Source organism: Tachysurus fulvidraco, chromosome 24, assembly GCF_022655615.1.
Source record: "Tachysurus fulvidraco isolate hzauxx_2018 chromosome 24, HZAU_PFXX_2.0, whole genome shotgun sequence".
Classification (NCBI taxonomy): domain Eukaryota; kingdom Metazoa; phylum Chordata; class Actinopteri; order Siluriformes; family Bagridae; genus Tachysurus; species Tachysurus fulvidraco.
Genome location: NC_062541.1, coordinates 15495135 through 15519658, shown reverse-complemented (window position 1 = coordinate 15519658; position 24524 = coordinate 15495135). Strand labels below are relative to the sequence as shown.

Sequence of the window (24524 nt, the reverse complement as noted above, 5' to 3'; positions counted from 1 at the left end):
TTGAAGCACATTGTTCATGCTGAATTACATAAATACACAACGTGACCCAAAGTATGTGGACACCTGACCATCATTTACATTTACGGCATTTAGCAGACACCCTTCTCCAGAGTGACTTACAACTGAGCAACTGAGGGACCTGGGGTTCGAACCCATGACCTTCCGATCAGTATCCCAACACCTTAGCCACCACATCCCACAAACGTGATTCCTCCCTAAAGGTATGTACATGACTTAAAATGCTGCAGCATAAACATTTCCCTTCACTGAAACTTTACCCCTGTTCCAGCATGACAATGCTTCTGTACACAAAGCACAGAGCTCCATGAAGACACGGTGTGAGAAGGTTGGAGTGAAGATCTCGAGTGTCCTGCACTGAGCCCTGACTCTGACTCAACCCCACTGAACACAGACTGAACCCCAGACCTCCTCACTCTTACACCATCAGTGTCTGATCTCACTAATGCTCTTGTAGCTGAATGAACACAAATCCACACAGACTCGCTCCAACATCTAGTGGCTTATAACAGCAAAGGTGGACTAAAAACTCCCGTGTTACGTTCAGATGTCCGCACGATGTAACAACAACTATCATTTGCTAGCAGGTGTGCAATACATTACTGGTCACCTGTGGGAAAATAAAAGGTGTGCTCAAATATAATAGCGTGAATAGTCGATCACCTCAAGACAAGGGTGGACACAAAGAACACGTCCTCCACCTATCTATTAGTTTATTTCCCTGACCTCGCTTTCAGCTTCATCTTTCTGGACTTGCAGGTCACACATCCATTCAAATCCTCCTCGGCATCAGCATATTTCAGTGTTGTTTTGAAGCTGTACCTTCATTACAATCTCGGGGGGAAAAAACAATAAAAAAAAAACAAACAAACAAACACACAAAACGCAACCTGACCCACCTGGTGACACGTGATGAGCAGCGCAGACCAAACAAAGATCCCAGAGAGGACCTGAGCCGTAACTGTGTTCAGGAAGATCTCGTCCTCCATCAGTGTCCCGTTCTCCGATATGATCACGGTCATGTTGGACCTGGTAGAAATGTTGGACAGCAGTGGCGAAGAATCGGAGGCTGATTCGCTCATGCTTCGGTCTGAATCCATGCTCCAAGTACTGTTAGTTGTGTTTAACGCTTCATCCATCTGAAGGGAGAAAAAAAAAAATACATTGAAATGATTGAAATGTAGACTTACTTGTACTGCTCTAGAAAACTATGTATTTTCCCCACTCCAAGCTACAAATTACTGTGTTGCTAGGAGTGTAAATGGCTGTTTACGTGCAACACGTAGCTCTGAAACCTACTAGTAGAACAACAACAATATCCAGGAGCTAAATCAGGATTCCCAGAGAAGAAAAGAGAAATCACTGTAAAAACGTATGAACATGAACTACATGGAATGTACATAAGGTGTGTGTGGGGCTGTTCTGATAGAACATGCTCGCAAAACAAAAAGACACGCACACAATGTCACCAAATCACCACAAACTTTGCCCACCGTCTAATGAAAGCAGCACACTTTTATCTATAAATACAGCTTTTTAAGGTGCTTTTTATATTAAGGTGAGCACAAATGTGGGGTGGGTGGGGTTGTGGATGTAAGAAGAGAGAGAGGGGGAAAGAAAAGAGGAAAAATTGGTGATTCAAAATCACCACGATACAACGATGTATTAGTGATAAGATAAAAATTTGACCCGGGAGAAGTAAACACTACTTGGGTGTGCTTTAGGTTTCCAGTTTTGTCTGATTAAAAATCTTCCGTGTTACTCATAACGGTGTAGAAAAAAACAAAAACATTAGCTGTGCTTTAGACTGCAAGTAAATTGAAGACGGCACGTGTCTGAGGCACGGGGCTTTCCTTGTCTGCTTGTTAGCTAGTTGTGGTCTCAGTCACGCAGGTGTCTAGCACTTGAGACGTTATGGTGAACATCTAATATGAACTTCGTGGGATTTCTTTACCCTGGAATAAACAAACAGGGAAAAGCTGCCGAAAACAGTCGCTAGTTTGCTGCGTTAGCGCTAGTACACATTTTGCAGTCACTCGAATATCTCGGCCAACACCCAGTTTACTTCATCTTGTATAATACAATCTGCATTTTCTGGTTATCAGCCTACTTTATTATGCAGTGCTGACTGTACTGCAGAACACGCTGACATACGACACAGACGAAGTGAGAGCACTAACGGGAAAAAAACAAAACAAACAAACCAAAAAAGCGGTACAATGTAGTATCACATTCCTAAAAAACGTTCTAATTTACTCGCCTCAACCACCAAAGGCAGCCTGGATAACATGCCATGAGGAAGCGGCCTTCACAGGATGAACCCCCGTCGTACTAAATGCTAAAGCTGTGTAGCGATGGTCAGGTAGCAGCAGTGTGCCTCTAAATTTTGTGCATGAGTAAGAAATGCTCCATGTTGAGCAGCATGTTATGGTAGGGTTCAGCAGGCCATGGTCATGTTGTCCATCACCCAGTGTGTCAGCATCTGTTCAGAAAGTAGAGCTCCTCATGTCTTTCCTGCATGACAGATGACATTAGACAACTAGCTGGTTCTCTCACAACCTTGCAAGGTCAAATGAGTAAATTTAGCAAAAAAATCTAAATAATAAAAAAAAAACACGACTTTGTGCATAAACCCTAGGTTTAAAAAAAAAAAAAAAAAAAAAAACCACACATGGTGACTATGGCACAAAATGTCCAGCCTTTACAGAAGCCTGTTTCAGTTCACTACCCTGCACGGCTAATAACGTGATTTCATAAGGGGCTGAGGAAGCACATTAAGTCCCATCCAGTACGAGAGGCGTCTGTAGTGACTGGTAGTCTGTAGTACACTGGGATCCAGGCAGACCTCCTAGAGCTCGTGCTCCTCTCACCTAAGCGGGAGATGTGTCTCTGTGGCATTTGGGTTCATGCTCGCATCTTTAGAAAGTTCCTTAACACCAACGGAATAATCACTGGCGATTCGTGAATCCTCAGCCAGACCTGGCACCACACATAGCAACTTGCTCGAATTCAAAAGCTGATAACGTCTGCCAAACGTGGGAGTGACATGGCGTCTAGCGTTCTCAATGAATCTCACGCCACGTCAGTTAAACGTGTAGCCTGCTTTGGTTCTTTTCCCAAATTCATCACGAGCCCGAGTACCATAATGTGTGCGAGGAGGACGAGCAAGTCCCAGATGGCCTTCTCTTCGGGTGAGGGAGCCGGTCGTGCTGGCCGTTAGAGGTGACAAGGCTAACTGCATACATCTCGTGACCACCCATGCCGCTAGAGAGAGGCCAAATGGTGGGGACTGGAAGGCAAAGCTGTGTTTTATGCAAGAGACACTTGACAAGCAGCGTGCAAACCGAGTATAGATTGTGTGCTTCCGTTTTTCATTTTAAAATAAAACAGAAAACCATGTAAACCACTTTAATTAACGTTAACAACCCACCCAGCCACTGCCCCACTATGCTACCCGTCATCAGCAAACATCATGAAAAACATTAGCATACAAGAGCACTGGTGAGATTAGACACTGATGTTGTAAGAGTGAGAAGCCCTGGGGGTGCAGCGAGGAGTATACAAGTTATATAAAGTATGAGTATATAAAAGGTTGCCATGTTTCATACTATAGACTTCACCTGAACTGAATGAAGTTTTACAGAAAGCTTCTTCAATTTCATGTCTACTTTTTGCCATGAATATTATTATAATACAGGTTTAGTCTCAGTACAAGGTACAAAGTCTGCGGGCAGAAGAATCGTCTTCCTCCTAAACATCGACATCTGGTCACCTGATAAACTGTCAAACATGGGGTTTAAATCATTTCAAAACAAAAACTAAAAACAAACATAAACAACACATGGATTTCTTTCATTACTAATAACTTGTTTATTCTTCTGAATCTCAATTACCTGTGGAAGTATAAAAAAAAAAAAACCAAACAAACAAACATGGTGTTATTCTTTCCACTGGGACTGGCAACCTTCTGGATTGGATTTACTCATCAAACTCAATGAAGTTTCTTCAGCAAAGTAAAAGGTAAAGTCTGTATTATAAAAAAAGGTTTCTCAGAGCTCAGAGAAGTCTGAGGAAAATGGGACAGACACCGTGTACCAGGGTTAAACAACAAACCTGCTGGACCAGCTAGTTTAATCTGAGAAATACAACAAAAATATCACCCCAAAACCTAGTGGTTTAAAACACAACACAACAGGGCTGACTGTGACAATATAAACACTGTTTTTTTTTTGTTTTTTTTTTTAACAGTGTATATAAAAACTATCACGCTTTAAATGACCATAATTCATCACTGGAAGCGAATAAGCTAAAATTCTTATGTATAACGAGCACAAAACATGTTAAAGGGAAGAATAACAGCTTGTAAACCGGGCGGGGGATAAACAACACCACACAGTTTGGGCCACTTACTCTGTCTGGATCACTTCATTCACCTCCACTGAGAGATTTAATCCGTCTTCCTTTAGCCTCCAAGCTTACGAGTTAAAAGCAGATACCAGCGGTTTTACCGAATTAAACACACACACACACTTTTGAAGACAAGTGCGGCGTTAAAAGTTGCCATTGGCGGAAATACTGTCAGCTTCACTTCCTCATTAGAGTCGACAGGTGAGTCAAGCGCGCGCGCGCGCGCGCACACACACACACACGCATGAGTGCGCGCGCGCGCACACACACACACACACACACACACACACACACACACACACACACACACACACACACACATACATGAGTGCGCACACACAAAGTACACAAAATGTTTATTCCCCTTATATAAACATCCCTAGACTTATAACAGCAAAGTCTGTAGTTATAAACCCTTCACACCTGCTCGCCTTAACGGATCACGTGACTAATGACTAATCGCCTTGGGCCACGTGACATCATTATGAAGTAGGATTACAAGTTGGTAATAAACACTTTAGTCCTAATATTTGGTTTATACGATACGTTCAGTTTACACAACATCTTCATTTTCTTCATGATGATGTTGTGTAAACCAAACATAAGGACTGGAACACAGACATTGTGTACATTGAACTAACATTATGGTATTAAATAATATGAATGTCCAGAACACCAAGCAGTCTAAGACACACTGCACTGTAATCAGCTCGAGATATCAGTCGACGACATCGAAGCGCATTAAGCGTTAATGCTGAATTACAGAAGTACACAACATGAAATGTATGTCTTAAAATGCTGTAGCACTAAAATTTCCCTTCAATGGAACTTAACCCCTGTTATATCACCAACAATGAACCTGTACACAAAGCACAGGGCTTCATGAAGACATGGTGTGTGAAGGTTGGAGTGGAAGATCTCTAGTGTCCTGCACTCTGACTCAACCCCACTGAACACCGACTGAACCCCAGACCTCCTCACTCTTACACCATCAGTGTCTGATCTCACTAATGCTCTTGTAGCTGAATGAACACAAATCCACACAGACTCGCTCTAACATCTAGTGGAAAGTCTTCACAGAAGACGATTACAGCAGTAAGATTTTCAACCAACACGAGTGTCACGGTAAGGTGATGCTGCACAGACCATATAGTACACTGTAAATCTATCTATCTTGCAGTCTATAATGTTATTGAGGTCTTGGTAACATCCATGAGGTCTTAACTCTGTTCCAACGATCCTCTTTAACTTATACACATTTCAGTGTTTCATCTTCTCTCAGTCTAACGAAACGATGTAAATAATTAGTTATTTAACATCATTGCTAAGTTAAAGTGTGTTTGAGCTAGGATAACATTCAAACCTTCAGCACCAGCATTGGGAACCTGTGATTTATTCTACAGCAAACAAAGAATCAATCAAAGGAACGTTTGTTTTAAAGCAGCACCAGAACAATCTATTAGTTTAAGCTTTGTCTTAACAGTAACTCTCTGTACTCTTTCTTTAGTTTTGTCATAGTGACATTTGTTATAGTGACTTAGCTAAAATTATTCAATTACAGTACATTCTCTTTATGACACAGGCAGGAGAGAGAGAGAGAGAGAGAGAGAGAGCACTCTTTAATCCGGGAAATGCATCGGTGGGGATTGAAAGAAAAACTAATTTATTTAAGCAATAATCAAAGGATTGACATAGAAATCACAAACCTACATAAATACAGAAGGTAATAAAAAAAAATACATTCACAACAGTAATCACTTTGTGGCACTTGGTCACCAAACTTGGCAGCTTTTGATCATTTCTTTGAGCGTTTTCAGATTTTCAGCACTGCAGTCTTTAAGAGCGAGTCCCAAAAGAACCGGACGATTTCCTGCTTCTTGGCAAACAAATGCTGCGACGTTTTTTGCATAGACGTGTGTAAGAGCCTGTGAAAAAAGAGAAAACAGAAATAGAGTAAAGTGGAAATCTGAATCACGATCCTGAGCCGTGTCCTAACGGATGTATAAGGCGTACTGTACGCGTGCGTACCTCGTCTTTTCCGAGCAGCACTTTGGTAGTGAGCATGGTTGTGCTGATGTCGCTGGATCTCGAGTCAGGTGATACGGAGACCAGCGTCCCGATCTTCCCGTACTGCGTAAGCACGATGAAGATGTAGTTACTGAACTCTGTGCAAACGACTTGAGTCGAGATCCCGTCGATTGTTTTCTCTGTCTGTCGTGTTTTGATGAGCGGCGCCATGATGAACCCTGTCCCAGGGAAAACATTAGGGCGTAAAGGTTAACAAACCCATGCAGGATTTTCAGACATAGAAATATCTGAAATGATCAAATCTAACACAACAAGCAGGAAGGTAAACTACAGCAAACAATATTGTTTTAATTTTACCAGCATTAGAGACTCAAAGTCGCTCCAAATTGCTCTTAAACTATCCAGAAATGAACTTGTGTCTCTCATACAAACTCCCTACTCCTAACTGCCTCGGTGTTCATCTGATCACCTGTAAAGAAAGTGATTAGATAATCTGCTCTGATAATCTAATCCAATCCGAAAAGGGTTTAAGTCATGTTCTAACTGTGTATTATTATTATTATTATTATTATGTGTGTGTAATGTTTCAGCTATAGACATCAGCCGCTATTCTGTCTTCAGTACCTCTACTTTTAGTTTAATCTCTCTTTCTGAGTCAATCTCTCTCTCCCTCTATCAATCTATCATTAGCACACACACTCACCCTACACACTTTTCTATCAATCTTCCCACATCACTCTTTCACTCCTCCCGTCTTTCTATTAACAACAGTCTCTCCATTTATATACCAGTCGTTCTCTCTCCAGCTATATTTACGGCCATCAATCTACCTGCATCACTCACTCCTTCTCTCTTCCTACTAAAAACACTATCACTCCATCTGATTTTCTACTTCTCTCACTCTCTCAGATTTCTATCAGTAGCTGTCTGTCACACTTTCTCTCTCAATTCACATTTATGAATACTTTGTCCAGCATCACCAACAGGGCTAACTTTAGGTACACAATGTATCCTATTACTGGCTCAGGAACTTATACATACACACACACACACACACACACACACACACACACACACACACATACATACATACATACATACATACATACATACATACATACATACATACATGTATGTGTGTGTGTGATATATATGTATATAATATATCACACACACACACACACACACATACATACATGTGTGTGTGTGTGTGTGATATATATATGTATATAATATTATAGTTTATGCTGAACATGATGAAGTCTGAGAAAACAGTTGTTGAAGGCATTTTATGGCACAAGCACCAGATGATTTAAGTTTATTATGAGAAGTAATTATTAGACATTTAGTTCCCATTTCATTCTGCTAACCGGAAGTGGCCTCGTGTCCTCTAAAAATCTACTGAAGCCTAGCTACTGAAGCTAGCTGCACGCTAACAGTAACAATTCGGCTTAAACCAAACATGACAAATCATTAAATACACAAAACACACGCCACAGTACGCTTTCATTCCGCCATTTCATCTTACCGTCCACACGTCCCTTCTATAGAACACGTGACGGGAAAAACAAACGCTGGTTGGTCCGACTAACACATATCTGAGCTGAATATCATTTACTCCAACAACTTCCGGGAAATATGATTTGTAGATTTGCAACAGACGTCACGTGCGCTACACAAACTGTACAAAACGTTGCGCATGCGCGCCTCTTTGTCGAATGTTGAAAACGTGGAATTAATTTGAAACGTTTATATTTTTATATCTACATGTACATATCACAAATAGATAAACTTTTAGTAAGCATCCTAAAGTTTTGAGAAAAAATACTCGCCTTTAATATCTCTCTCTCTCTCTCTCTCTCTCTCTCTCTCTCTCTCTCTCTCTCTCTCTCTCTATATATATATATATATATATATATATATATATATATATATATATATAGAATCTCTCTCTCTCTCTCTCTCTCTCTCTCTCTCTCTCTCACACATACATATATATATATATAGAATCTCTCTCTCTCTCTCTCTCTCTCTCTCTCTCTCTCTCTCTCTCTCTCTCTCTCTCTCTCTCCACATTATGTAGTGCGCCGGTGTACAAGTCCCTGTGTATGAGCTGTAGAATCAATAACATAAAAATTACTGCATTAATATTAGCATTCATTTGGCAGATGTTACAGCCGGAACTACTGTCCAAGCGGAGCAGTTATACACCAATAACACACAAACTTCTGACCAAACAGATGAGAGAATTCAGTCACGATGTAGTATAAATAATATTATTCCACATTCCACTCAATTATCCCACACGTATAATTCATACAATATCAAGTTGATCTTCCTAGAACCAGGGCGCAGAGCAGAAATATTATTAGACACCGCAGAACTGATGACACACACACACATATACAGTGGTGTAAAAGTGTAAACCCGCCTGTAAGATCCTGTGAGATTATCATGGTGTATGTTATGGCTTGTACCAACCCTCTGTGTCTGACCTGTGCTGTTCCACCCTAACACACCCTTTCAGTGGCTCGGACTGGTGCGGCTTTTGTTCTCTAATTGCAGTTCACCACCCATATTAAGAAACAATGCTTCCACTGATTTAACTTACTGAATTAGCTAAGAGTTCAAATGCTTGCTTTGTCTTTCACAAAAAAACGTTTGGCAAGGTACATCCAAGCAAAAAACACCCTAACATCCTAAACACTGGAAGACATCTAAGTGTTATGTTTTTATCTCTTAATTTAAGCTGTGTGTGTTGCCGTGTCATCTTGGAGGGTAACAATTTCTTGGGAGGACAACAAATTACACCAGAGCACAGCGACAAAATATCTAGTTGTCAAGATGAAACAAAGCAAGCTTGACAACAGTTTTCAAGCCCTTCCAATTTCTCCAGCTTTAAAAAAAAACCTCACTAATGTTCACTTGTCTTCAATTCCTTCCTTGATACTTTATTATCCACTGTGTCGTTTTTCCCTTTAGGCTGTTTTGTCCTGTAAGCTGTTCATGAAACCAGAATATTTGGCTAAAAATTCCTTGTCTAAAAGATAAATCAATGCCTTTAAGGTAATCCTGGGTTTTTTCCTCATAATCCTTCAGACTAGTATGTATAGCTTCCTGGTACATTCGTATGGCCGTGCATGCAAACATATCTGAACAGGTTTACAGAGAGTTTTCATGAAATAATATAGCTGGACGGGGGCACGGTGGCTTAGTGGTTAGCACTAAGTTGGGGGTTCGATTCCCGCCTCCGCCTTATGTGTGTGGAGTTTGCATGTTCTCCCCGTGCCTCGGGGGTTTCCTCCGGGTACTCCGGTTTCCTCCCCGGTCCAAAGACATGCATGGTAGGTTGATTGGCATCTCTGGAAATTGTCCGTAGTGTGTGTGTGTGTGTGTGAGTGAATGAGAGTGTGTGTGTGCCCTGTGATGGGTTGGCACTCCGTCCAGGGTGTATCCTGCTTCGATGCCCGATGACGCCTGAGATAGGCACAGGCTTCCCGTGACCCGAGAAGTTCGGATAAGATGTAGAAAATGAATGAATGGATGAATGAATGAATAATATAGCTGGACTTTTCATTTATTCATTTGCAGTAATGGATTTATCCTGATCAGAGATGCGGTGGATCTGGAGTCAGTTCCTGAGCCCGGAATACACCCTGCATTGGAGGCCAGTCCACAATCAGGCACTAGTCAACCCTAGTGTCACTGGGAGGTAGAAGAAAAGCAGCAAACCCAGAGGAAACCCAATAACACGGGCACGGAGACAACATGCATTAAGCAGCGCAGAAAGTTGTCTGAGCTCAAGAGCAGCGCAATGGCAATGCTACCTGCTGAGCCGCTGTGCCACCCATGTCGCTGGCCTCTGTTGACATTTTTAGTTCCTGATTGCATCAGAGCCCTGGGGAATTAGAGACATTTTTTTTTCTCAGATCCAGAGCATTTATTTCAGCTATCAGGATGTAAAGGCAGACAGTTTAGCAGAAGTCAGAAGGCAACAAATCAATTACTTAAAAGGGCATTCTGGTATAAACCTGTTTACAGTGCTGTTATATTTTATATTTGTTATTAGTGACTGAAAATGAGAAAGAAATTAAAACTTTTATTGTTCTTGATTTTCTCCAAGAGTGACATTTATTTATTTATTTATTTATTTATTTATTTATTTATTTATTTAAAGATTTCTGAGGAGTTCTGGGACATTACTTGTGGTTCATGCAGCTACCGTTGACTGAAAGTGATCGGTATCAAAGTAAACGATGATTTATTAGCAAATCCTGTTTAATATTGTGAGACCTGCTTGTTCAACCATACATGGTACGACTTTTTTTGCCAAATACTTTTTCCCCTGTCTGTGTCATATAATAGAATCAAAATGGAATAAAAATAGTATTAAAATACAAGTTTTAGGTAAGAGGAAAGGTAAGGTAAGAAACATAGAAAATATAACGTTATATATAAAATATAAATGCAGGTTGGTAGCACACACTGTCCTCAGCCCACTCCTGTATTCCCTGTATACACACGACTGTACAGCCACACACAGCTCCAACGTCATCGTCAAATTCGCTGATGATACGACGGTGATAGGCCTGATCACCGACAACGATGAGACGGCCTACAGAGAAGAGGTGAGCACCCTGACCAAATGGTGCCAGGAGAACCACCTCTCACTCAGAATTGACAAGACCAAGGAGCTGGTGGTAGATTTCAGGAGACAGAGCAGAGAACACAGACCCATCACCATCGACAAGACACCTGTGGAGCGGGTGAGCAGCTTTAAGATTCTGGGTGTTACCATCAGTGAGGATCTCACCTGGTCCACACACTGACGCAGTGCTGAAGAAGGCACACCAACGCCTCTTCTTCCTGAGACGGGTGAGGAAGTTTGGAATGAGCCCCAGCATCCTCAGAACATTCTACACCTGCACTATAGAGAGCATTCTGACGGGCTGCATAACTGCCTGGTTTGGAAACAGCACCACTGGCAACCGTAAAGACCTGAAAAGGGTCGTGCGAACTGCCAGCCACATTGTTGGAGGTGAGCTTCCATCCCTCCAGGACATCTACAACAGGCGGTGTATAAGAAAAGCTCAGAGGATCACTAATGACTCCAGCCACCCATCCCACAGACTGCTCTCTCTGCTCCCCTCAGTAAGACGTCTCCGCAGCATCCGATCCCGCACTAGTCGACTGAGGGATAGCTTTTTCCCCTCAGGCCATCAGACTAATTAACAGCCATAACTAACACAGCATACAGCATACTCCACAATATGGTATGCTACACACTGCACTCTAACTTCAACAGTTCAACACTGGACTACACACACACACACACTGCATTCATACTGCATCTATACACACTGGACTATACACACACTGCATTTAATTTAGTATAACAATCTATCTGACAATAAGCTATCGGTACCACAGGACATTCCTGTATCTTCTGTACAGTCTGTTGCACCTTACATGTTACATATATATATATATATATATATATATATATATATATATATATATATATATATATATATATATATATATATATATATATATATATGTGTGTGTGTATATATATATATATATACACATATATATATAAATATAATTCATACTGTATATAATGTGAAGTGCATTGTAAATATGTCTAGTAGTACACTGTGTGTACTGACTATGTATGAGCACATTGCATCTTTTCCACATTTTCCACATTTGCACATTTCACCTGGTACTAAGCACTTGCACATTTTTTTAACCTGTTTGTAAATTGTTCTAATTTCTGTTTCTTAACTACCGTATGTAAATGGTTCTGCAATTTCTGGAGCTCGCTCCCAAGAATTTCACTCACCATGGCACATGTGCTGTGGTGATGTGACAATAAAGGTGACTTGACTTGACTTGACTTGACTTAACTAGCAGCAGAAATCTTCCATTTCAAGTCTATGAACAAAGTGCATTTTTATTGCAAGCTCACTACATGCTTCTCACTTATTTTGCCATTGACCACCATCAAAACCTCTATATCAGCCACATAAGGATAAGTAGGGCTGTTCCTATTGTTGAAACCAGGAAAACTTGCTGTTGAGCACGAGTGTTAAAAGTGTTGAAGCAACGCTACAGAGATTAGAGTTTTCCCTCTGCTAAATCACAGCCACGAGGGCTTTGGAAATTAGCTGATGAACTAAATCATGTGTGTTAAATGAGGTACAACAGTAAACTCTGCTCGAGGGAGTAGGCTGGTGCGTCACAGCCAGGACGAGTGAGTATGTTTCCAACGGAGCGCAGAAGTGAAGAATAATATAAAGTACAATTATTACCATGTGTTTTCCCTCCACTAAATTCTAAAAATTGCTATTTTCTACTATTCACATCGTTTCCATTTTACTTTTTAGTATCAGACAGTTGGGGGGGGCACGGTGGCTTAGTGGTTAGCACGTTCGCCTCACACCTCCAGGGTCGGGGTTCGATTCCCGTCTCCGCCTTGTGTGTGTGGAGTTTGCATGTTCTCCCCGTGCCTCGGGGGTTTCCTCCGGGTACTCCGGTTTCCTCCCCCGGTCCAAAGACATGCATGGTAGGTTAATTGGCATCTCTGGAAAATTGTCCGTAGTGTGTGAGTGAATGAGAGTGTGGCACTCCGTCCAGGGTGTATCCTGCCTTGATGCCCGATGACGCCTGAGATAGGCACAGGCTCCCCGTGACCCGAGGTAGTTCGGATAAAACGGTAGAAAATGAGTGAGTGAGTATCAGGCAGTTTCCCAAAGTTGATCTAAACTCCTAAAATCTTTACCAGATGTGACAGTAAGAATAAAAATGTCAAAGGAATATAATTGTTAAAACTGTTTTTATCTAGACAACACGAGGAATTTTTTTAAAGATATGTTTATAACCAGATATAACCAGAGTGAAGCATGGTGGTGGTGGTATCGTGCGATGGACCGGATTCCTCTCGCCTGGAACTGGGTCTCTAGTCAAGAGGGAATAGAGGATAGCTCCAAATGCTGTGTTATTTCAGCAGGAAACATTTTGCAGGCCTCTGTTAGACAGCTGAAGATGAAGAAAAATTTCACCTTCTAGCCCACCCAAAGCACACATCCAACACAAAAATGAACAGCTCAGATGAAGACGGATGCTTCGGAACGGCCCAGTCAGAGCCCAAATCTAAATCCTGCTGAAAATCCATGGAGTGACATGAAGAGGGCTGTGCACAGGAGAGACCTCTTACATTCTGATAGCTTTGGAGCATTTTTACAAGGAAGAGTGGAATAAAATTGCTCCCCAAAAACACTAAGTGCTGTATTGCAAGCAAAAAGCGCTTTAACAAAGTATCATCGAAGGCGTGCGCATACTTATGCAACCTATTTATGCTTCCTTCCTAATAAAACTTTCTATTTGTTTTGGTTTTGTTGTTGCTCACCAACAAAATCACATTAAAGGTGGAAAAGAAAGCAGACCGAATGTTTCACCTTGTTTTTTTTTTTACATGGAAAAAAAAAAAAAAAACTCCAGCAGTTTTAACAAGGATGTGTAGACCTTTTTATATCCACTCTGGTTTATGTTGCCAAGATTTCCTGGTTCCTTGCTGGAAGAAGTAATTTTCCATCAATAAATAAAATCATCATCGTCAACAAAATGATCATCTTTCATACTTTACATGGAAGTGTTTATACTTTTGCACTTGAGTTAAAAATTTAAAGTCTCTGTACTTCATATTTTCCCAGTTTATTTATTTTAATTCCACTTTTCTTTGAGTAGAAGATTATTAATCCTGATGCAGTTAAAAAAACAACAACATATAGTTAAGGCTCTGGGTTGTTGTTTGGAAAGTCAGAGTTCAAGCACCACCACTGCCAAGGTGCCACTGATGGGCAATTGTACAAAGCCCTTAACCCTCCCTGCTCCAGGGGTGCTGTATCATAGCTGCCCCTGTGCCCCGACCTTAAAATCTCCCCAGTTGTGCTGATAATAAAAGCTTCTATGCCTATTATAATGCTAAATAAGAATGCTAAATATGCATTACTCCAATCAGATTGTGCACTGAGGTTAAAGCTGAAGATTTTGTTTGGACTTATTTAATATTACAGTTGTTTAAGTTTCCCAAAGTCTGTAAGTCTGTGAGTCACACAATGTGGAGGCACACATTTCTAATGCTTCTCTGACACACATCATTAGCTCAGTAGAAATGTACACACACACACACACACACACACACACACACACACACACACACACACACACACACACACACACACACACACACACACATTACATAGTTTATCTTTTTACTCCTCATTACATCTGCACTTTTTTTTAATCTATATGTATCATTACTGTACATTCTGCCCAACATTTCACATTCATCTATGTGTATATAACATGTGTGTCACTGTTATAGCCTTTATATTTATTCACTGTACTCCTGTATGTCCACACTTCTCTGCACTGTTATAGCCTTTATATTTATTCACTGTACTCCTGTATGTCCACACTTCTCTGCACTGTTATAGCCTTTATATTTATTCACTGTACTCCTGTATGTCCACACTTCTCTGCACTGTTATAGAATTTATATTTATTCACTGTATACACTTTCATATATATACCACCTGCTGTAAATATGCTATATATTTATCTGCACTTTTGCACGACTGCTACATTTTGCACTTCTGGTAGATGCCAAACTGTATCTCGTTAGATATATATAGATATATAGATATATATATATATATATATATATATATACACACATTTGTACCTCGTATACATTTTAGTGCCTGATACACGGGTGTGATCTCATCAGTGTACCATCATCTGAGAAGCTGCCACGCCAAACTGGTACATTGAAACAGGTCACACGTTCGCTGTTGGCACTCTTTATGCGTCAGGGAAAAAAGAAAAGAAATAAATCAGAACCAGAGAAGGATTTTTTTTTTTTTTTTAACCATACACCTCGAATTCTGACTCGGAGTAGAGATCTGTGGTCATGGGCTACACGCTGAGCATGAGTTCTGCCATATGTGCAGTTTGACTGCAGCACCTGCGCACACATTTCTGCCTCAGTGAGCAAAATCATTGCAATATGCAAATCCAACAATACTATGGAACATTTTAGGGGATTGACTCCAAACTCGAATTCATTCCATACAGAAACTGAAGGATTAGAGGATTTCCCTGTAATATTTTAATGATATAAACCTCTAGCATCCGATGACTCAGTCACATATTTTCCAGTTGAACTTTTGGTGAATGCTGAACAACAGGAGTGATGACATTTTTGAGCTGCTTACCGACGTAGCCCTTTCACTCTGCAGATATTTCCAGAATCGAGAGGTTTATTTTAAGCTTGAGTCTCTCTTTTGGAGAGTGCCGCGTAGCTGAAATGACTGTGCTTTTTGAAGGATAAAGTTTTATTGATTTTAAAACACATACATTAATAAATGGTCATTAGCAGTGATGGCTGCAGTGTCAACCCTGCCTGAGAAAGCTGTGCCTTTGAGGCTTGTTAAAGTCGCTTTGTTAGTGAACTTTCAATCTTTGAGTGACAGCATCGACCATCCCCAGGGCTGCGGGGTGTCCATAAAAATGTTAATATTTAATAAGATTGTAATTGAAGCATATTTAAGTAGATGAAACTGTGGTTTTTTTTTGAATAGCACTGCCTCCTAGCTACAAGTTCCAAATCCTTTGCATCATTCACTGCGTAATGTTTTTCGCCTTCTGTTTTTATTGCTTTTTTTAGGTTCGAATCTTGAATATGTGACTTCATTGAAATGGAGAACTACAAAACGGATGATAACCGAAACCGTCCTCTTCTGGTACGCTATAGCGGGTAGGTTTTCATCTACTTATACACCTGATCAGCCATAACATTAAAACCATTCACAGATGAAATGAATAACATGGAACAATGATTCATTTTGGTACAAGGGCATCTGTCAGTAATGTATTCACTGATAAAGAATTAAAAGCACTTTTGTACTTCGCTCTGCCAATTGCCATAAATGTAACTGTAAATGTCAGTAGGTGGGATCAATTACACAGAAAAAAAAAAAAGAACAGTCACAGTTTACAAAATTCATGTGTTGGAAGCAGGAAAAATGAGAAACTGTAAGGATCTGAGTGATGAGTGATGGTTCGATGTCTGGGACAGCAGGTCTTGTTGTGTGTTCCCAGTATGCAATGGTTAGTATCTAACAAAAGGAAGAATAACCGGTGGACCGAACTCAGGTCATGGACACCCAAGTATCCTATTCCATAGAAGAGTTCCTGTAGTACATGTGAATGTTGGCTCTAGGTGAAAGGAGTAAGATCACATAAAACATCTCAGTTTTCAGTTTCTATGGCTGTGTAAATGTAGAGAGGTCAGAGTGACCATGCTGACCTTGGGACACCATTGAATGCACATGCAACGAGCACGTGAGCATCAGAACTGGACCATGGATCGATGGAAGAAGGAGGGCTGGTCTGATGAGTCATGCTTATTTTTATTTAAACGGCATTGTACACACGGGTCCTGGCATTCATGTGGATGTTACTGTGACACGTAGCACCTACCCAAACATTGGTACAGAATTCTCTAATGGCAACGTTCGTTTTCAGTAGGATAATCCCTTCTACCATGCTGCGAAAATTGTTCAGGATTATGTACAGTATGCATAGATAGATTAATGGAGGGAGGAAAGCAAGCAAGTTTACAGTATATACTGTAGGTTTAAAAGGACCTCTTATATGGACAACAATCATGGATCCTGAATGAAAAAAATGTCAAACAATATACAACAAAAACCAGAAAAACAGTTTAAAAATAAACAGGGATTCCAGGTAATGCCATGACAATAGATACAGAAGCCCTACGCAGGAGCCTAATTAGTTGCTGTTGTTAACTTCTTTCTTTACGTCAGCACTCTTCCACCACATTAGCAGGAGAATGAATCACTCATGATCCAATAAAGTCTATACAGAGATGCTGATTTAATGACTGGATCTCATGTTATGTTCAACTAATTTGCACAAAATGAACTTTTTTCGTTTTGCTGAATCTCACCATGCTTCTCATTACCTAAATCGTGCTTCCTCGTTTCTTTTGCTTGTTTTCTTTGCACGCTTTCTGTTCTCGCTTCTTATCTCGTCTCTCAGTGGAGAAGCCGGGAAAGGAAATGAGCATGGGAGGAATCGAACACTATTATAGCGATCGGCTAAGACGTTCTTGCTCGCTAAATTATCGCTTTAATAGTAACAACAGCAACAATAATATTAATAATAGATGGAGACTACCGGAAGACAAAGAAAAAATGAACGATAGAATTATTTCAGCCGACAGGGAAGGAGCCAAAGTACTGAAGAAATAAATGCATTTAAGTTTTCCAAGTTTTAAGAATTCCAAAGATCGGGAATGATTATGGCAAATGATCTACCAACCATGGTGGAGAAGCAAAAACATTGCACTGTGAATCAGCCTCTATCAGAGGACCTGAGAGTCTGTGTTGGGATGTAAGGATGGAGGAGGTCAGATAGATAAAAAGGACCGAGGCTACGGAGGCTTTAAAGGTCAGAAGGAGGAGTTTCCTAGATGCTCCAGGAAACCAGTGCAGATGATGTAAGATCGGTGTGATGTGAGTGGACTTATGAGAAGAACGAGTGAGGCTGATTGCTTTGGAACGGTTTAGATTTGGATGGTAGATAAATGGAAAAGGCAAGACAGGATATGATAAATGCAGATAGTGAACTGAGGGACAGAGACACTGGAGAAGTTCTTGCAAGATGTAGCAGCTGAGGGTGAGGTAGAAGACCGACTGAGGACACAAGGTATCGATAGATGTTACATTAACAGGAAGGACAAGATGAAATGGTATCGTGGGGCATTTACTGCAGTCATCTACACTTGAAGTGAAATATATCATGAGCCCATATGAGCATTTCAAACATGTTCCAGAAGACATCTAGCCAACATGAATATGTAGCAGGTCTCCACCTGGCTGTGGGTGCGATTAGATTGCCAATAGTGTCCATGCACTGGGAAGCTGGAAGAGATAATGACATTTTTAAGGACACTGTGTTCCGTGATAGATTCTTCCAGCTCTGGTCAGACTCGCGTTTCCGTCAAAAATTTGGAGAAACCATCAGAAAACATTGGAGTGTTCTTCAAAATACGCTCACTCTACAATATGCTCGCAGCTTCCTGTGGAGGAAAACATATGTGTTGATGAACAGATGGTACCATTTCGTGGACCTCTGTCTGTCAAGCAATACATTAAATCCTTTTAAACAAGGACTTTATTTCTATTTGTCCCTGAAGTTTATATCGTTAAGATCATTTTTCGGTTCTTCTTATTAGATATTTAAGAATTTTTTTTTCTTTAATTGAAAAATACATTTTTTGAGGGGGGAATGTGACCTGTAAATCCCCTGTGTATCCTCGCTTGGTACATCTTTAAAACGGTGCGCTTCGATCAATTTCTGGGTCACAGACCGAAGGAGGTCGGATCTATCCGACCTCTATCGAGCTAATGTAAAGAAACGTTCACATAGAAACTATTATTTTCATCTCGTATGAGATGAGAGCTGTAATAAGTAAGTCTAGTTACGAGTCTATTGATACTAAGTCAGTGTTCCTCCATCATGAAGCCAACTTTTTTCTAGGAAGAACTCCTGTCCAATTTCTTACTAGAACAAGTGACTCTATAATATATTGAATATGATAAAAAAAATGTAAGTTTAAATATCAGTTGGCATCAGCACAAGTCTATTACATTATATTGCTGAGAAAAGCAATTTATAAAACTGTGGGCTGTGATCAACTGCTTGTCTGTTTTTATCTTATAGAACAGTTCACTGAAGATTTTCTGCAGATTTGGGTCAGGACGTGTCGTGTGATATCAACACGCATTCAGCCACATCCTTCTTCTATTCACATGTATGGAACATGTGTACAGCTATCATAGGATGTGGTAGCTTAGCGGTTATGGTGTTGGACTACCTCTCAGTTTGAATCTTGGGTCCACCAAACTGCCACCGCTGGGCCCCCGAGCAAGGCCCTTAACACTCAGTTGGATGTTATCATAATAACTCTCTCTGGTGTTTATAACAGTTTATAATCACACCCTCCAGTGTCACCCAAATGAGGATGAGGTTCACTTTTGAGTCTGGTTCCTCTCAAGGTTTCTTCCTCTTCCATCTAAGGGAGTTTTTCCTCCACACAGTCGCTTCAGTCGCCTCAGACTTGTTCATTAGGGATAAATACAAACACATTTAAATATAAGGCTAATATTAATCTTAAAATTTTGTAAAATATTAATCTTTGTATTCTACATCTCTCATACTATATTTCTTCTGTTCTGTAAAGCTGCTTTGAGACAAAGTCCATTGTTAAAAGCGCTATACAAATAAAAGCGAATTGAATTGAATTGAAAGTTGAAAATTAAAATGACATAAAAATGTAATTCGCTCTGGATGAGGTTGTCTGCCATGGTAGGATCCTGTGTTCGTGATTTCACCAATTCTCCTTTTTTTGCTACTTACGATCTAAAAAGCCAAACAGCTTCAAAGTCATTTGTCATTTTTATTTTGTCCTACAGGGTTTCAGAACATTTGCACTCTACTGAATCTCACAGCTCTGTTAATCACCTCGTTCGTTTTTGAGCAGTGAATTTTAGGTGTGAGGATTTGAGTGGGGTTTGTGGGTGGCAGTGAAGAACCAGAAGCTATAATGCATGTGGCGCTGCTTCACAGATTGACACCTCGCTCTACTGTGTTTCTCGTTGCAGTTGTCCTGTGAGGTTATACAGGAAACCGCTGAGCTGCTGCTCGCTCTCGACGTCGTACATTATACACAAACGATCTTGTGCTCAGTGGTCAGAGTGAGCATGTGTGAAATGACTTCAGTCAGAGAGTTGAGAAACATTCGTTACGAATCAAAGACCTAGTAGAAAGAAGCAAATGAATGGGATTTCAGGTGTAATCTTCACATCGGAAAACGAAATGTTTGTACTGAGAATCATGAAAATTCTCAAATTGTTCACTGCAAACCGAGTTTTATTTCAATAGCCGTGGCTTTTTTTAGGGACCCCATTGTTGCTGGGTTTCAATTGCATCGGCTATTTGATACATTTCTCCATGAATCAGATGTATTTTTTAGTTATAATTTCACTACTCACACATTATTGTTACTCAGTGCTCACTTCTGCTTCCACTTTTGCTCTGTCCGTGACTGGAACTCATCCAACGTAGGACTGTTGAGGTGAGGTGAGGTATTGTTTGTGTGCCGTATCATCCTCAGATCTGCAATGACACTTGCATGGTAGTGTGTGTGGCTCTGGTATATTTGGAATGGCAACAGTGACTAGGTTTTGTAAGAGTTTTTGTTAGACAAATGACAAACATACCACAGACACACTGCGTTACAGCTTACATTTTGGTTGCTCTTGCTGATCTCAAGATCTCAGGATCTTCATTAGCAAAAGATATATAAAAATACTTGAAAAATTACTAAAACATTTCATGGTGATACAAGGTGTAGCATCCCCAGTTTTTTTTTTCATTTAATTTTATTATTATTATTATTATTATTATTATTATTATTATTATTATTTATTTATTTATTTATTTATTTATTTATTTGTTTGTTTGTTTGTTTGTTTGTTTGTTTGCATAAGCAGCACCAGTGCATTCAATTGTAGTGACAGTATTTATTTATTTATTTATTTATTTATTTATTTATTTATTTATTTATTTAATTTCAAGTAACAAACATTCATCTAATTGTGAACTGCAGAATATTTGATTAGTTCAATTTTTAATCAGTTTTTAGGTCAATGTTTGGATTAAAAAAAAATACTGACAGTGACAACCTACATATTTTTATACCTTGGAACTCTATAGCAAATAATCCTGGTAATTAATTCACTTATTATAAATCAATATGACACAATTATTAATTAATAATAATTAAATCGCTCCCTAACTGAACAAATCACTTCAAAAAGCTTTTGTATTTGGCAGAATGTCAGATTAGAAGGAAAATAAAAGGAACGTCCTCATTTAACTAAACACGCCGTCCTCGGCTACGACGTCGTATTATGAATGCGGGTCTGGATGCTCGATGTTTCCATGGCAATAAATGAAAGGAGGTGGAACATAGGAAGGTGGGCAGGGTCTGTTGTAAGCGTTAAATCATTCAAATGATGTAACTGATTACATTGTGAATTTGGAAAGCTTATTTTCAGACGTCAGTATCACTGCGGTGCAATAAAAAACGTATAGCCAAATAATATCTTGTCAGCAAAATTCCACTCCAGTTGTTTTGTTTATGTGTTTTGAATATGAAAAATGTTCAGTACCCGTATTTATAAATGACAAATATTGTATAAAAACATACAGTAATAAAAGAGAAGGTTAAAAAAATAAACAGGTTTTACTTTACGGAAGATGCGCACGGAGGTTGAGGGAGGAGTAAACAGGCGGAGGAGTTAGGAGGAATTACGCTTTCACTTTCGTTCACTTACTCGCTACTGTACGCTCTTAATGCTACTTTACACTTAAATGGAACTTAACTAAACTTCACTAAAATGAACAAACTCAACTGAAATTCTCTTAACCTAACTGAACTTAATTGCTACAATTTCTGTTTTCTTTTCATTCATTTTGCTTAATTTTCTTCATCGCTTTTCTCTTCACTTGTTTTTGCCTTTTTTTGGCACTCTTTCCTCACTAACATCTGCCGGTCAATTTAATAAAAACCCGTCCGGTCGGCATATCGGATGCGGTGTAGTCGCACAAGTTCAAATTTTTTTAACGGATCCAAAGCTCAAAACGGATCCGAAAATTACGGATCCGCAGACGGTCGGCACCTCACGCAGCGCCTTTGCAACTCTCCATAGGAAATGAATGACTTCATGTTTTTCGGCCGTCGTTTGTCGTGTGCAGTAGAAATGCGGCTTTCAACCGAGTGAGACGCGAAAAGCTGAGGCGGGGGAAACAGAGCACACGTGGTTGTTGGGGATCTTTGTTTCGGCGGCGGCTCGAATGCTCGTATCTCAAAAAATTTGCTCGTATCTCAAGGCAAAAATTTGGTCGAATCACAGCTCGTATCTCAAAAAATTTGTATGTTAAAGAACTCGTATCTCGAGGTATCACTGTAATTCCATCCATGCAAACTGGCCACTTTATTAGGAACACCACTGGTGTACATCAACCAATCAAGTGACAGCACAGTGATTAAATTTTGTTGCTAGAGTGTAAAAACTTTTTTCTCAGAGATGATGAGTGGCATGATCTCACTGGCATGGTGGTCGAATTCATAAACACTGTCGTTTCACAGAATGGTGGAGAAAACAGAAAGCTTCCTGAGCAGCAATTCTCTTGCTGGTGAAAATGTTCAGAGGAACATGACCAGACTGGTTTGAGCTAACAGGAAGGCTATGGTGACCCACACAGCCATGTTTGCAACCATGATGAACAGAAAAACAAGCATCTGCCAACACATAACATATTAAACCTTGTAAGCTGATGGTCCACAGAAGCAGAAGACCACCCTGCTCCTGTCAGTCAAGGCTGATGTGAACTAAACAGCTGAAGACTGTATAAAGACAAGGTGACATTTTTCCAATCATGAACCGTCCAGTTTCAGTGAGCCGGCTCGTCTTATACTTCACTTCTGTCAGGTACTGCTCTGTGGATGGCAAACTTTCACACAGCCTGGTTCATTTGACAGAATGTGTCATACTCACAGAAGCTTTTCTTTTTCTTATCTCGCAGTGAGCTCTACTGCGTCACTGACTTATTCTACAAGATCTGAGTCTTACATTTTCCTAAAAAACAGTTGCCACGTCTGCACTTTCATCGTAGGCCCTGCTCCTCGTTCCGTGCGCGTTATAAAGGACGGGCTCTCGGCTGTGTTCATTCTCTCGCTCTCTTTTCTCTTTCTACCTTTCTCACTCCCTGCCTGTCAATCCCCACCTCCCACTCTTGCAGTGTGTGTGTATGTGTGTATGTGTGTATGTGTGCGTGTGTGTGTTTAATACGAATGTGACAGCAGGGACGGCCGTGCAGACTTTTCACCATTTGATAAAATTGCATGTATAATTAACGCTTACTTTTTCCACAATGTTGCTTTCGTGTTTTTCCTTCACCTTCTTAGTATAACCAAAGCTCTGACAGAGATCTTTTATTATGTTGTTCAGTGCTGTTTGTTACACTTGTAAAACACATTAGATTTTCACCTAGCTCTATATTTATTCCTACTGTTTCTTGTTCTTTTATGACTCACTCTGTATGTAAATAGGTTCATTCCTGTGGATGGAGTTCTGTAGTCATTTGCCTTGATTACAAGCCATTGATTGCGATTTCTTCGCGTCTACAGCCGGGCCTCCTTCCTTTAGGAGGTCCATGATGTACATACATTACCAAGCTCTGAAACGTTTTCATTTCTAAAAGATACACGACGTTTCTTCGTCGTGCGACTTTCTCAATGCCATCGGAGTCACCTTCTGGTCATCAACATACACATGTTTGCCTTTTATATAATAGCAGTGACCTGCTGATTGTGGTTTGTGTGAGTGTGTGTATTTGTGTGTGTGTGTCGGTATCCTCTTTTATAATACAGATGAATCAGTATGTCATTGTTGCTGAGTAGCTCAGGGTTCCATTTGGTAAATGATTATCTTGTGGGAGAGAGGATTTTTCAACAAGCAAACGGCCTTTTAGAGACGAGCAAAGCCAAATGTCAAAGATAGGAACGACATCCGATCTATCAGCAAATTAAAGCCTGACAAAGTACAGGGTGAGGAAAGGGTCAAGCAGACCAAAATACAAACAAGTTCGAACCATGTCTAAAAAAAAATCTACTTATGCAAATTGATCATCTGTCACCGTCCATCAGGAAACGGCATCCTGATTAGTGATATCAATTAAACTGAGTGAATAATTGTCTAATCTTTATCGTGGGTTGATCTACTGTAATCCCGCCAAGTCGAATCAGCTAGTGCTATCTTCCTTATGAATATAATTAAAGATCCATTTCTAATCTCTAGTTATTTATTTATTTTTTTTGCTAGAAGGAGTGGGTGCCTTTCAATTAC

General features: G+C 40.1%; 2 protein-coding genes across 6 annotated transcripts in view; both read right to left on the bottom strand.

Annotated features, from left to right (window-relative positions):
* The window catches only part of tmem184a (transmembrane protein 184a), a 31242-nt gene extending 26606 nt beyond the window's left edge, over positions 1–4636 (bottom strand). The window contains exons 1-2 of one of the 3 annotated variants that reach the window (XM_027173885.2): positions 4429–4636; positions 918–1157 (exon numbers count right to left, since the gene is read on the bottom strand). In XM_027173885.2, the coding sequence (XP_027029686.1) occupies positions 918–1157 (240 nt within the window). In that variant the 5' untranslated portion in view covers positions 4429–4636. Of the gene's footprint in view, positions 1–917; positions 1158–2278; positions 2429–4428 lie in introns of those variants that run through there. The other 2 variants (XM_047807769.1, XM_047807768.1) reach the window with 2 other exon arrangements.
* A 1429-nt stretch (positions 4637–6065) lies between these two features.
* psmg3 (proteasome (prosome, macropain) assembly chaperone 3) lies at positions 6066–8924 on the bottom strand. Of its 3 annotated transcripts, none has more exons than XM_027173886.2 (3): positions 8885–8924; positions 6454–6671; positions 6066–6350 (listed from the first exon to the last, which is right to left on the bottom strand). In XM_027173886.2, exons 1-3 carry the CDS (start codon positions 8907–8909, stop codon positions 6198–6200), a joined length of 396 nt encoding a protein of 131 aa, XP_027029687.1. In that variant the 5' UTR covers positions 8910–8924; the 3' UTR covers positions 6066–6197. The 3 variants fall into 3 exon arrangements, with proteins under 3 accessions (XP_027029687.1, XP_027029689.1, XP_027029690.1); XM_027173888.2 differs by lacking the exon at positions 8885–8924 and adding an exon at positions 7982–8132; XM_027173889.2 differs by lacking the exon at positions 8885–8924 and adding an exon at positions 6811–6941.
* Positions 8925–24524: the final 15600 nt, after the last annotated feature.

Coding starts and splice junctions, on each gene's coding strand:
- psmg3 (XM_027173886.2), bottom strand. CDS start 8,909: ATGATAATCTCACAGGATCTTACAG. Junction 6,672..8,884: donor AATCTCACAGGATCTTACAG/GCGGGTTTACAC, acceptor TCCCTGGGACAG/GGTTCATCATGGCGCCGCTC. Junction 6,351..6,453: donor TGCTGCTCGGAAAAGACGAG/GTACGCACGCGT, acceptor CTTTTTTCACAG/GCTCTTACACACGTCTATGC.